General features: G+C 37.9%; 1 protein-coding gene across 3 annotated transcripts in view; it reads left to right on the top strand.

The window, feature by feature from the left end:
• The window catches only part of IFT56 (intraflagellar transport 56), a 36,993-nt gene extending 26,132 nt beyond the window's left edge, over window positions 1-10,861 (top strand). For all 3 annotated transcript variants that reach the window (XM_065939527.1, XM_065939528.1, XM_065939529.1), the window contains 8 exons: window positions 119-172; window positions 1,268-1,331; window positions 2,778-2,866; window positions 3,081-3,164; window positions 4,678-4,747; window positions 5,584-5,690; window positions 8,884-9,017; window positions 10,429-10,861. In XM_065939527.1, coding sequence (XP_065795599.1) covers window positions 119-172; window positions 1,268-1,331; window positions 2,778-2,866; window positions 3,081-3,164; window positions 4,678-4,747; window positions 5,584-5,690; window positions 8,884-9,017; window positions 10,429-10,540 — 714 coding nt within the window. In that variant the 3' untranslated portion in view covers window positions 10,541-10,861. The remainder of the gene's footprint in view (window positions 1-118; window positions 173-1,267; window positions 1,332-2,777; window positions 2,867-3,080; window positions 3,165-4,677; window positions 4,748-5,583; window positions 5,691-8,883; window positions 9,018-10,428) is intronic.
• The last annotated feature ends 3,946 nt before the right edge of the window (window positions 10,862-14,807 follow it).

Here is a 14,807-nt window from a genome sequence, read left to right on the forward strand (position 1 = left end):
TTGGGTAACTTTTGATAATATATGTAAAGCATTGAGTTGATGCAAATGATTTTTTTTGAGAGATATCTCTTAGTTTTATATTCCTTTTAAATTAATTACTGATATTCCTTGTCTCCAGGAGTACATCCTCAAAGGAGTAGTCAATGCAGCCCTTGGCCAGGAAATGTGTTCAGTGAGTATAAAACCACTGGTACCTATAGTTTGCAAAGTAACAGTGTGTAGAAAAAATTAAAATGAATGTCAAAGTTCAACTAGTAATAAGCTTACAAATAGGCTCCTCGGCAGTTCCTTTTATTTCTCCATATCCCCCAATCCAGCTTCCATTGTGACAAGAATTCTGTGCTATTTGAAGACAAAAAAGGGGAATTCCCCAGTTGTCCAGTGATTAGGACTTGGTGCTCTCATTGCCAAGGGCTCAGGTTTGATCCCTGGATGGAGAACAAGATCCTGCAAACCATGTGGCTTGTCCAAAAAATAAGTAGAATAGAGTAAAAATTTAAAAAAATAATAGAAAGCTATAGCCATAAGAATTACTGCTTTTTAAGGGAAAAGAAAGGCCAATTGTTGAACAATGTGTTTATCTAATAACAACAGCAAATCATTGCAAAACTTCATTCTTACTTTCACTGGTTTTTTTTTTTAACCTTGCATACCTCTGAGCTATAATTTTGGCATCTATAAAATGAGAGTAATTGTTTCTTTGGGAAAGTTTTTTATAAATACAAAACACTGACTAAAATTAAGCTCTTATTCACCTGAATATGGCATAGTAAGTTCTTTTTGGAATGAAATGGGATGTAAATAAATCTTTTTATCTGCAACTCGGTCCAAATTGCCTCAAACAGGAAGTAAATAGCTATTGAATAAATGAATGATTTTACTTAGTAAATTACTCCTTGTTCTAGCCATAGCTCCTACCACAAGGTCTGATACATGATAAAAGCAATAAATATTTGTTGAATGAATGAATGAGTGAGTTCATTTAATGAAGGTACTTTTTTTTTTTTTAATGAAGGTACTTTTAAGATAGAATTTGGGAATTGAATTTTTTTTTTCCTCCTCTTTTCTTTCTGATCCTAACTAGGTTTTAATTCAATTACAGATTGTCGTTTTTCTAGTTGGTGATACTAATAAAAAAATTAGTACTGCTGATTTGAGGAAAATTTAAAATATGTTAAATCCTGATAGATATATTGAAACCATAAAGTGTAATACAAATAATATCTTTTCAGTTTATTCCTCTTATCAGCTCTCCTTGGTTTTTTAGAGGGATCATATGAAAATTGCCCAGCAGTTCTTCCAGTTGGTGGGAGGATCAGCTAGCGAATGTGGTATGTTCGAATCTGTACATGTGAGCATGATTTATCAGTGGACTTGGTCGTATATTGACTGGTGAAGTTTGATTCTGTGTCTAGGGATATATCTGTTAGGTTTCCCATTGTAAAGCAGGAACTCAGACGCAGGAGAGAATATTAGATTAGCCCTTCTTAACAGCTCAGCTAAAATGGGATGAGAGGATACATAAACAGAGGAGCATAAGTATATTCTCTAGTTCATAAGAGTTTTAAAAATTTGATTCTGTTTTTTATTTGGAATTTTCACTTTGATCGATTTCTCAAGAGCTCTTTAGGTATAAAACTTTGTCATTCTGTGGTTATTTTTTCAGAAGGTCATTGCTTTTAATTTTGCCTATGGTATTTTTCCTATATGAAAACATTTAAGTCTTATATATCTTTTCTATAATGATTTATTATATGGGTATCAAGCTTAGAAAATACTTTTTTATTCCTGAAGTTATGTAATATTCACCTATATTTTGCCAGTAGTTTCGTGACTTCATTTTTGTTATTAAACTATTGATCTTATCACTCAAGATTCAGTTTAAGTTTTGAAAACAGCATCTAAAATGGGCTGATAGTTAGCCAGTATAAACTAGTATGGCTGGCTGTACCTGTTTTCAATGGCTGGCATCTATTCTGACAGTGTTCATGCTGAAGTGATTATTAAATATTCTGATCACCCCTAGGAATTCATTTTCTATCAAATGTTTCACCAAAACCATTTATTGGATAACATTTTCTTTCCCTATTTCACTTCATTCTTACAACAAAAATTTATTGAGGTGTGGGGATACAGCAGTAAACAAAACAAACCAGTTCCCCTACCCTTGTGCAGTGTTCCATCTAGTGAGAACAAACTATAGACATAAGAAATAGATTATATAGTATATCTGACTGTGATAAGTGTTATAGGGGAAAAATGGAACAGAGGAAGGAGGATCAGGAGTGACTGTGGTGAAGGTAGGGTATTTTACGAATCCTCTACCACTTCAAATAGGAATCTGTTATCAGACAAGTTGGTCAGAATCAGGATCAGATGGTTCCATGGCCAAATATTTCTCCATTTGAGATCAGAAGTGTTAGGTTGTCTTAGGTGAGGAATGATGGGTACTAATTCATATTAGTTGAATGTGCAGGTGTTGGAGCTGAATGAGAGAATCAAAGCCCTGGAAAAAAGACCTGGGGAAAACTGTAGCCTGAAGGACACATGCTCATGTGGGTTTTAGAGTTAACCGCAGGAGAGATTATTGGTCATTCTTGAGTACTGTGACTTCCACATCCCGAGGTTCTGTCCACTGAACAGAATCTAATTTCAGAATCTAGAGAGATGTCTTGGAATACATTTCTTGTCACTAAATTATAACATAACTCAAATTTCAGCTAAAGAGAACTTTTAGTTTCATGAATACACCTGTTTTTTTTCCCATTCCATTTCAGATACAATACCAGGAAGGCAGTGCATGGCTTCCTGTTTCTTCCTGCTTAAGCAATTTGATGATGTCTTGATTTACCTCAACTCATTTAAGGTCAGTGTAGAGTTTTCTAGGTGATTTTGTATACAAAATACTCTATATAATATGTCACAGATAAGGTACTTTTGGAGATGACCCTTTTACTGTGGGAGTAGTAGTGTTATCAGCTAATTCCTCAAAATTATTTTTATGTTTATCTGGTATAACTGTTGTTTTTATATTCTATATGTTAAAGCTCAATGTGACCTGTTCTCGGGATGTTTTTCAGAGTTACTTCTATAATGATGACATCTTTAACTTTAATTATGCCCAAGCCAAAGCTGCAACTGGCAATACCAGTGAGGGTGAAGAGGTAGGTACCTGCTTTTGAAGACTTTTGAATGATTCTATCTAAAAATGTTATCTTTTTCTCACTGAAATACATGTTTAAAGCTAAAGGATTATTGAAAGTTCCATTGTTCTTAGGTTACATTAAAAAGTACAATATAAATAAATATATAGATTTTATGACCACATTCATGTTTTCCTTTTTTGGATAAATTTTTGGGGGCTTCTCAAGTTGTGCTAGTGGTAAAGAACCCTCCTGTCAGTGCAGGAGACATAAGAGATGCTGGTTTCGATCCCTGGGTGGGGAAGATCCCCTGGAGAAGGAAATGGCAACCCACTCCAGTATTCTTGCCTGGAAAGTCCCATGGACAGAGGAGCCTGGTGAGCTATAGTCCATATTGAGAGACATACACATATAACCACATTCATGTTTTCCTTTTTGGATGAATTTTATAAAGACATAACATACATGGAGAAAAGTATACAAATCGAAGTACACAGCTTGATGAATTTTTAAAGTGAACATACCCAAATAGTCAGCACCCAGATCATAAAATAGAATTTTATCATAAGCTAGGGAACCCTCTCATCCCCTTTTGGAGTCAGTCAGTCCCTTTCCCACAAGGCTAACCACTGTCTTGATTTCTAACTCCATAGATTGATTATCCAAATGATTCAAAATGTTTCAGTTGAGTTACTTAATTCAGTTTTGTTATTATTCAACAAATGACTCAACTTATTATTGTTGAAATTCTAAGTGTTTTACAATTTCCATTGTGTTTAGAAATGATCTTTTCATTATCTTTAACTGTGAGTTATTTTAAAACATTTTTCATGATTTTCAAGTATGTACGTTATCTTTTCCAGGTTTTTTTTTTTAATTAATATATTTTTTATTGAAGGATAATTGCTTTACAGAATTTTGCTGTTTTCAGTCAAACCTCAGCATGAATCAGGAGGGGAAATATATATATCCAGGTTATTTTGATTTCTAACTTAATTGTAGTGTGGTCATCGAGTGTGGTCTGTATAACACAGATTCTTTAAAATCTGTTAAGACTTGCTTTATTGCCCAGTAGCACGTGCAGTTGTTAATTATTCTGTTCAAATCTTCTATATCCTTACCAACCTCATGTCACCTTGTGATATCAATAACTGAGTGCTCATCCTCAGTCACTAAGTCGTGACTGACTCTTTGCAATCCCATGAACTGCAGCCCATGTTCCTCTGTTCATGGGATTCTCCAGGCAAGAATAGTGGAGTGGGTTGCCATTTTCTTCTCCAGGGGATCTTCCTAACCCAGGAATCAAACCCAGGTCTCCTGCATTTCAGGCAGATACTTTACTGACTGAGCTACGAGGGAAGCCTCAATAACTGAGAGAAATGTGTTAAAATCACCACGATTTTATCCTTCACTTTTCTTAGCAGCCTATGTAGAATTTGGTCATTATAATGCTCATTAGCCTAAGGCAAGCTGCTGTGGATATTTTTACTGTAAAAGCATCTGTATGTTTGTTCCCTTTTCCCTCCTCTTACAGGTTTTCCTTTTAATCCAAAGTGAGAAGATGAAAAATGACTACATTTACCTCAGTTGGTTAGCTCGGTGCTGTGAGTCTTCTTTTAAACGTTATAGAGGAATCTTCCTTTTATTGTTTTCTAATTTTGTTTTGTAGAGTGGTTAAACTCTGAGATTGTGTTGTTAACGCTAGTCAGTAAAGGTGGCCATGTGCACGTATTTATGTAAGTGTGCCTGTGGTTAGTTCTTCCATATGACAGTGACCTAGCACCAACAGTCCTAAAAGATGCCAATTCTTTCTTTAGTGTATTCCAGCTTCCAGAGTCTCAGTTTACTTTGCTTTTTTTTTTTGCTAAATGATATTGTTATGTTAATTTTACCTTTTCACTATGGTGCAGGCCTGAAAAGTAGTAAAATGTCAAAAACATAATTTTTGTGTGCACTATATATATATATATATATATATATATATATATATATCTCTCTCCTATCGTCTCTGCCTGTCTTTCTCTCTCTCCAGTGTTTTTTGTTTCTTTTTTCACTTGGACTTAAAATGTTCAGTAAGTTTTTGATGTCTTAGGAAAATTTTAGCAATTAGATCTTCTAAGTGAGGCTGAAACTGTATGGGTGGAATTGAATGAATGATAGATGACTTTTTAAGCAGATGAGCAAAGTGAGAACTACTGAAAATCAACTCAGTCTAAAAAGACATACTTACGTAAAGCCTAACAAGTATTTTAAGCACTGTATGTAGAGTCCTGATGGGGAACCAGCTTAATGCCAATATTGCAAGCTTTTCATGTAAAATGTTCACTGTTTACTATTACTTAGTATGTTTCTAACATAAAAGCAAATCCATAGACTAGCAAGATGCAGAAGTGTACTGCTTGTACATTTAGAAAACATAAATCTTTGTTTCTCTTTGTAGACATTATGAATAAGAAGCCAAGACTAGCCTGGGAGCTTTATCTCAAGATGGAAACCTCTGGCGAGTCCTTTAGCCTCCTACAGCTCATTGCTAATGACTGCTACAAGGTGAGTCTGAGTGAAATCTAAGGGGAAAGTGAAGATAATTATCACATTGGTGCATTGACTAAATGTTAGGGGAAAGTGTCCTAGAGACTAAATGGTCATAGGTGAGAGAATTCACATAGTGATATCAGAAATGTCATTCCTTCTATAGATGAACTAAACTCAGAGATAGGCAGGATTTTATGTGTATATAAAACATGTATACATATAAATGAAATGTGAAAATAACGTGTACAGAAATAGTGGTTTAGAGAGGAGGTTTTAGATTTCTAAAGGCTGTGCCTCTTTAGGTATCATGCAGGTAGAGATATTCATCTGGCGGTTGGAAGTTTGTTTCTGAAGCTCAAGAATGATGGCCTCTGGACTTCTCTGATGGTCCAGTGGTTATGAGTGTGCCTGCCAGTGCAGAGGACATGGATTCGATCCTGGTCTGGGAAGACTTCACATCTGCGGGGCAGCTCAGCCCAGGCGCCACACTGCTGACCCTACCTGCTAACAGCTGAAGCCAGCTTGCCCTAGAGCCAGTGCTTCACAACAGGAGGCGCCGTCTCAGTGGGAAACCGCACACTGCGACTGGAGAGTAGCCCTGCTCATGCATAGCAACGGGGCCCCAATCCAGCCAAACATAAATACATTAGAGAAAAAGAACAGTGTCGTCTGACACTGAGAGACGGATTTGGAGAAATCACCACTTCAATAGTAGTAGATGTCCTGAAAAACAGTGAAACTTCCCAGATAAGGGAGTCAAGTAAGAAGAATAAAGAGTTGCAAACCAAACCTTTGGGAAACCTTGGTGTAACTAGTGGATAGGAAGGACAAAGGAACCAGAAAAAGTAGAGTCAGATCTAGTAAAAGAGGAGCTTTGTGTGTGTGTGTGTAGGGAGTTGGAAAGACAGGGAAGAGTTTGGGGCCCTATCCTATAGATTAAAAGTTTTTTACAAAACTAACCTCAAATTCTGAAAACTATTTGGGGACTATTTCTTCCTGTTCAAAAGACAGGAAAACATTAGGTAAAGAGAGTCTAGTATCAACTTAATCAATAATAGCTCATTAAAAAAAACTCTTTAAAAAACTGATATATGATTTCATATATATATATACACATATATATGTATATTAAAACATTCTTGAAATGACAAAATTATAGAGCTGTAGAAAAAAATTGATGATTGCCAGAGGTTAGGAATGGTCAGCTGGGAGGAGAGTACAGCTTTGTGGTGATGGAATAGTTCTGTCTTGATAGGGGTGGTGGTTATATGAGTCTGACACATTTGATGAAATAACAAAAGTGCACACATACATTGTAGTGATGTCAGTTTCCTGGGTTTGATGTTCCATGGGACCACCATGGGATCAAAAAGGCTTTAGCAAATGACCCACCTAGCGCTATATCCAACAATATAGATAAATTGTAAAAACATATACAAAGCCACAAAAGAATATCTACAGCATTATTTCATATAATTAACATACTAAGAGGCAGCATTCAATTATGTTGTCCAAACGTATATACAAAGCTGATACAACTATACAGTCAAAGAACTGATGACCGTAAGAGTCAGACTAGTAGTTACTGAAAATAGGGGAAAAGAGGGCTGTGGTATAGAAGTGAGACACAGCTTTGGTTTTGCTGTCAATGTTTTGTTTCTTGACATGGGTGGTAGTTAGTTACACGTGTATTGACATTATAGTCATTAAACTGTGCATGTATGTTTCTCACATCATTTGGTGTGTTTCTTTACAAGAAAAAAAATATATATTTATTTTAGGTGAATATAGGAAGAAGGATTAGCCTTGAAAAGGAATAAGAACACTTCTTTCTGTGAGATAGGCAGAGTAATGAAGTATAATTTGAATGGAAGGCAGGAAAGTTGTGTCTTCCCTATGAAGTAGAGAAAAAAAGCTAAGCTAAGAATGCAATAGAGATCTTAAGGAAATTGGCAAAGGTTTAAAACAACAGTTTATGGAAAAGGAGAAATAATTAAACCACACTAAGTAAGGGAGGATTTCCCAGCAACTTGAAGACTTCAGTGAAATTGGTAACCCTATACATTTATGAGACTGCAGCCATGAAATTAAAAGATGCTTGGTCTTTGGAAGAAAAGCTATGACAGACTTAGACAGCATATTGACAAGCAGAGACAGCACTTTGCCGACAAAGGTCCTTATGGTTTTTCCAGTAGCCATGTACGAATGTGAGAGTTGGACCCTGAAGAAGGCTGAGCCCCAAAGAATTGATGCTTTTGAACTGTGGTGCTGGAGAAGACTCTTGAGAGTTCCTTGGTCTGCAAGGAGATCAAATCAACTCTGAATAGTCATTGGAAGGACTGATGCTGAAGCTGAAACTCCAATACTTTGGCCACTTGATGCAAAGAGCTGACTCTTTGGGAAAGACTCTGATGGTGGAAAAGATTGAGGGCAAGAGGAGAAGGGGGTGACAGAGGATGAGATGGTTGGATGGCATCACTTACTCAATGGACATGAGTTTGAGCAAACTCCAGGAGCAAGTGAAAGACAGAGAAGCCTGGTGTGTTGCAGTCCATAGGGTCACAAAGAGTTGGACAGGACTTAGCGACTGAACAACAACAACATCTAAGCAAAATTTAATGATAGCATGCTGTACAAGGCCATGGAAGTGTAGTGTGTTTGGGAAAGAAACTTGTCAAAATGAATTAAATATTTAAGAGGTTTGCTGTTTAGGAGTCAGTGTACATCTAGGCATTCTGAGATGACAGGGCTAAGGTCAGGGAAAGACCATTCTCTTGGGTGAAACATGATCAAATTAGCAGAAAATGAATGAAAGTAGTCATCTATAGAATGCATTGAGGAAACTTAAAAAGTAACCAGTTCGGATCAGTCATCGGTGTTTATCCTCAAGAATAGAATATAATTAGAAGAAATGACAAATGTGTTGATTATAGCATAACTTGACTATATGTAGAAGAAATGTTGTATTGCTGAAAACTTAATGAAGGTAAGAGGATTTAAATTGAACCCGTGTATAAAAACTGTGATTTCCTTTCTTGTTTTAATAAGGAATAGAAGTTAATTTGCTAACTAAGAATGTTGCCATTACCCAAGCACTTGTTTTATGTACTTATGTTATATAGATCTGTTTCATGGTATCTTTACATTTAGTTTCATTCTGTGGAATCTTTTGACTACAAGTATTACCATAATACTTTCTTTTATTCAGATGGGCCAGTTTTACTATTCAGCCAAAGCATTTGATGTCTTAGAGAGGCTGGACCCCAACCCTGAATACTGGGAAGGCAAGCGGGGTGCCTGTGTGGGCATATTCCAGATGATCTTGGCTGGGAGGGAACCCAAGTAAGTAGACAGACAAGAGATGCTATTCTGTGCACTTGCTGCTTTCCTGGGGGGTGACAATTGTTTTCCTGGGTAATGTCCTCTGAAAACTAAAAATTAATAATGACGTTTTAGAATGATGAATGAAAATTTAAGTTTTATACTGCCATTTTCACAAGCAATGTCCTTTTCAATCTCTTCTGCTCTTTTCTTTGTCTGTTGGTTTTTTTCTTGTGTCTCTTAGTTTAGACCTCAAAGAATTAGAAATGGAGTGAGTGTGGTTAAAAATTAATTTTTTTTGCCTTCTCGTATTTCAGGAAATACTGAGACATTAGACCACACAAAATTACACGGCATATAGTTCCATTTGTAATAAAAGTTAAACTATTGAAAACTAAATTCCATTTTCTGAAAGTAATTTGTTTGGAATGTATTTGTTACTGACATATGATAGAAGATAATGACTATTTTATAAGTAAATAATCTATTAAAAATTAGTTCCTACCTTGTATATATTTCTAGTACTATTAAAAGTTTAAAAGAATTTGGGTAGTTGAAAGAAGATACTTTGGAGAAGGAAATGGCAACCCACTCCAGTATTCTTGCCTGGAAAAATCCATGGACAGAGGAGTCTGGCGGGCTGAAGTCCATGGGATTACATGACTGAGCATGTGTGCACGAGGGTGGAGGGAGATGGGTTGGTAGCAATAAACTGGTAGAACTGAAAAAAAAAAAAGAAGATACTTGAGGGAAGAAGGAGAAAATATGAGAGAACCCTTAGGGAAGAGGATCAGTAGGCAGTCATTTATAGATATGATGATGTAACAGGGAAGATTTAGTACGTATTACTTAAAACATGAGTTTTAATTTTAATTAAATTTAAATTAGTTAGATATAAATACTGCATATTTGCCAAATCTTGGTCCTTAACTTTCCCCTCTTCTGTATTTATTAATGTGTCACTTTCTTGAAGAGATCCTATATCCCGGCTTTCTGACATTTTCCATTTATGGCAGTGACACCCAGTTTGGGGTGATTACCACATTAAACAAAGGAGAAGTCTGGGACTCAGTCAAGTTAAGTGACCTGTTAGCACAGAGCTAGAATTTGAACCCAGCTCCTTAATACACACTTTCTATTCTGTCCTACAGAATAACCATAGAAACAGAAATATTTATGTCAGAATAGACAAAGAAAACATATGTGTATATGTGTGTGTGCACGCAAACAAGGAAAACAGATTGGTGAGGAGTTCACAGAATTTCCATTTTAGTATGGCACCGTAAAAATAGAAAGCTAGGAAGTCTGTGATTGGTTTATGAAAACTCAGGAAAAGAGAAGGCAGATATGCCTGCTAGAAGGATGTGAAGAACCGTCACAAGTTATTTTAGCTGTTAATTTGCATTCTTGTCCTTTCACACCGTTTCCTCAGAGAGACCCTTCGAGAAGTGCTCCACTTACTGAGAAGCACGGGTAACACGCAAGTCGAGTACATCATCCGGATCATGAAGAAATGGGCCAAGGAAAACAGAGTGCCTGTCTAAAACAGCCCCCAAGTCCTCCGGAACCCATCACCACTCTGACATAAAATTGGAGATCGCTTCCCTCAAGTTTATGTGAGAGACAGGGCTCTGTTGATTGACATCTCCTTCCTTGGTCTCCAAGCCTCCAGATCAGTGACTGGCTAGCTTAGACCAAGCGTCCTGACTGAATTAAGAGCTGTAGTCTGGGCTGTGGCTCCCATATGATCCCATGAGCAATAAGACTTTGGACTTGTCCAGTGCCTTCATTCTAAAAATACTCAGAGCACTCTTATGTAATTTACTGACTTTAAGGAGAATGACATAAACTTTTTTTATTTATTAGCATTCCATGGCATTTTCTCCAAGTTGCAATAACAGATGCCTTTACTGCTCAAGGGTCACATCATTTCTGTCATCTTAACTTTAGCCATCTATGTACATGATACTGTGTTACTGGGGAAATCCATAAAAAGTTTTGTAATGCATCTCTGAATCTTAGGAGAGCAGAAGTTATAAATAGCTACATGGTTCTAAGAATGGCAGGAAGACCCTTTATCAAACTGTCCAGGCATTAATAGATAATAGACTTCTGGGGTTATTCTTATGATAGTTGAATTGTTGATGATAATAACATGTTACAGAAGAGTAACATGTATATTGCAGTTTTTAAAAGGTGAGTTCTATGTGAAGAAAATCTGTGTGGGACATTTTAAAGATATTCAGGAAACAAAGTATACAGGTCTCATCTGTCACTTCTCCATTATATTTTAAGTAATCTTACAGGTTAGGTTTTCCTTCCTTTATCTCACTAAGTAAACATCAATTTTTGAAAGTAGGGCTCCAGAGATTGTTTTATTTATTAATGTAATGATAATAGAATATGAATCATGTAAAGTTCTTTGAGGGATTCCCTAATGGCTGGACTTTGTCCTAAGCCTATTCCAGCCCAGTGTTGCTGAGCTCTAGCAACACAACTTATACAACTGAGCATTTTTAGGCTGACAACCTATTTTCAGAAGATAGAGCTAGATGTTTTATGTACCAAGTTACTTTGTTTCTGTATTACATACTTTGTTTCTACTAGTTGAAGGTACCAGCATTACAGATACAGAAAGTGCAGAGCCATTCTACCCAGCGGGAGAACTCAAAAGTCACAAGTCCTTGAAGCACTAAAGACAAGAATTCCTATAAGCACTGTGTCAGGTATTCCACCACCCGCCCCAGCATCCACTGTGGACGAAGGAGTTGTGTAGGATGGAGATGGGAACATGGCGGGAGTCGGCGCAGCGGAGGTGAGAAGGTCAGTGATGGCAGAGGGTTTTGCCTTCTGGACGATTATGAGGGTTCTCCCATCTCCACTCAGGAAAATGGCCAGTTCTCCAGTCTTTTGTTAGACCCAGATCTAATCAAGTCAAAGCACAAATCAAAATAAACTGGTCCAAATAGCTGAGTTTTGAAAACAAAATTACACCACCATTTTTAATAAACAAAAGCTGTTTACTGTTTCTGTTTTTTCACTAGTTGGTTCTCAGTATCTAAGTTACTAGGTGGATCAGATCTGGACAGAACCTGCCATAATCTTTAGAAACCTTGTGATTCTTACTTACCTCACTCAAAATACTAGGAAACGTGACAGCAGAAAAAGATGTATGGACCGCTTCAGTGGTTCTTGAAAATGAAATTTGTCTTCCAGTTAGTTGCTATTATTTTCAAATTTCCTATACTTGGAAAGCTTTTCCACGGATGGCAATTTACTTTTAAATGAGCTCTTGTTGATCTTCACATTCCGGCTTCTCCCTGCCATTTTTCTGTCTCCTGGAAAAAACAGATATTCCAAACAGAGCAATTTCTGAAATTTTAGATTAACTTTTTAAAAAGTTTTTTATCTATAGAACTGACCCCCCCCCCCCCCCGACAATACCCCATGGAGACTAGTTTAAGAGAGAGACTACCCAATTCTGTTATTAAGGATAGCTGCTTCCGAAGCAGCTGGGCCCTTTGGCGGGGCCTGAAGGTTGAGAGCGGTGTTGCGTGGAGAAGAGGGGGTCCAGGCTTGGGAATGCAGTGGTAACGCGTACAGTTCATAGCGTCACTGTGCTCCTTACACTCTGCAGCAGAGACTACTTGCAAATGGAAAAAAATGTTATTTTTATACTTCAAAAGAATTGCTATGTTCCACTGTAACATACTTAAATTAAAGCTTATTATTTGGTTATTTATAGTATTCTGTTAAGTGTGGTGAGTATGGGCGGTGGGTTTATAATGTGCCTTCTCCTCTTTCTTGCCTGACCTCAGAGTGAAGGGGGAAACACCAAGTTTTACTCCCCACAAGTTACTCTTTCTGAGAGGAAGATAGACAGCCCTAAGAAGCCCTGTCCACTAAGGCTTGTATTTCCTGCTTAGCCATGTTAGGTTGGGCTCTCTATTATGTCACAGTGCATTCCAGAATTTGTTATACAATGTTAACGAACGTTACACAACACTACACAAGTCTCATATGTAGAAAGCTTCCAAATAGTTGGCTGAATAATTAAACATAGTAACTGGAAGAGCAGGGTACTTGTGAGATCTGACCTCATATATTCTTGTTCCCATCTAATTTTTCTTTTTTTCTTTTGAACTTTTTATTTTGTACTGGGATATAGCCAAGTGACAATGCTGCGATAGTTTCAGGTGAACCTTGAAGGGACTCAGACATGCATATACATGTATCCGTTCTCCCCCAAACCCTCCTCCCATCCAGGCTGCCATGTAACATTTAGCAGAGTTCCCTATGCTGTACAATGGGTTCTTGTTAGTTACCCATTTTAAATATAGCAGTAATTGTTTTCTGGTGTGCCAAGTATATACTGGGCTTCCCTGGTGGCTTGGACGGTAAAGAATTCACCTGCAATGTGGGAGACCTGGGTCTGATCCTTGGGTTGGGAAGGTCGCCCAGAGGAGGGCATGGTAACCCACTCCAGTATTCTTCCCTGGAGAATCCCCATGGACAGAGAAGCCTAGCGGGCTACAGCCCATGAGGTTGCAAAGAGTCGGACGTGACTGAACAATGAAGCATAGCATAGCGCAGCAAGCATATACTAGGTTCTAGAGATGCAGAGAGAAGTAACGCACAATCCTGATCCTTAAGAGACTCAGTCTGAGAGTACACCCACCAAAACACAGTAACGCAATTGTTGCCTCAATAGGAACAAGCTACTGAGAGAGAAAATAAGGCAGTGGAAATGTTTGTATCCATGTATAGGGGACACCTCCTTCCCCATTTGGGAGAAGCAACCAGAATGGACCCTGGAACTCAACAGCTACCAGGACACCCAGACCTCTGCCACATGTGCAGCACATGCAACATATTCCAAGTACACAGAAGCCAAAGGACTGCTTTCCTTCTTTATGGCTTGATACACTTAAAAAGTTTCAAGCTAGGGACTTCCCTGCTGGCCCAGTGGTTAAGACTCTGAGCTCCCAATGCAGGGGGCCCAGGTTCGATCCCTGGTCAGGGAACTAGATCCCACATGCTGCAGCCAAGACCTGGTGCAGCCAAATAAATGAATTAAAAAAAAAAAAAAAGTTTCAAGCTAGTGGGCATTAAATCACAATAGTTATATCTACTTTCTAATAACAAAAATGAATTTGTGATTTACTTTTGTTGTTGTCATTCAGTCACTAAGTTGTATATGACTCTGAGACCCCATGGACTGCAGCACACCTGGCTTCTCTGTCCTTCACTACCTCCTGGACTTTGTTCAGACTCACATCCATTGAGTCGGTGATGCCATCCAACCATCTCATCCTCTTTCATCCCCTTCTCCTCCCGCCTTCAACCTTTTCCAGCATTAGAGTCTTCTCCAATGAGTTGGATCTTCGCATCAGGTGGCCAAAGGATTGGAGCTTCAGCTTCAGCATCAGTCTTCCAATGACTGTTCAGGGTTGATTTCCTTTAGGATTGACTGGTTTGATCTCTTTGCTGTCCAAGGGACTCTCAAGAGTCTTCTCTAGCGCCACAGTTCAAAAGCGTCAGCGTCAATTCTTCAGCACTCAGCCTTCTTTATGGATTGACTCTCACATCCATACATGACTGCTGGAGAAACTATAGCTTTGAGTATACGGATCTTTGTTGACAAAGTGCAGTCTGCTTTTTAATACACTATCTAGGTTTATCATAGCCTTGCTTCCAAGCAGCAAGCATCTTTTAATTTCACGACTGCGGTCACTGTCCACAGTGATTTTGGAGCCCAAGAAAAGAAAATCAGTCACTGTTTCCAGTTATTCCCTTCTATTTGCCATGAGG

Source organism: Muntiacus reevesi, chromosome 6, assembly GCF_963930625.1.
Source record: "Muntiacus reevesi chromosome 6, mMunRee1.1, whole genome shotgun sequence".
Classification (NCBI taxonomy): Eukaryota; Metazoa; Chordata; class Mammalia; order Artiodactyla; family Cervidae; genus Muntiacus; species Muntiacus reevesi.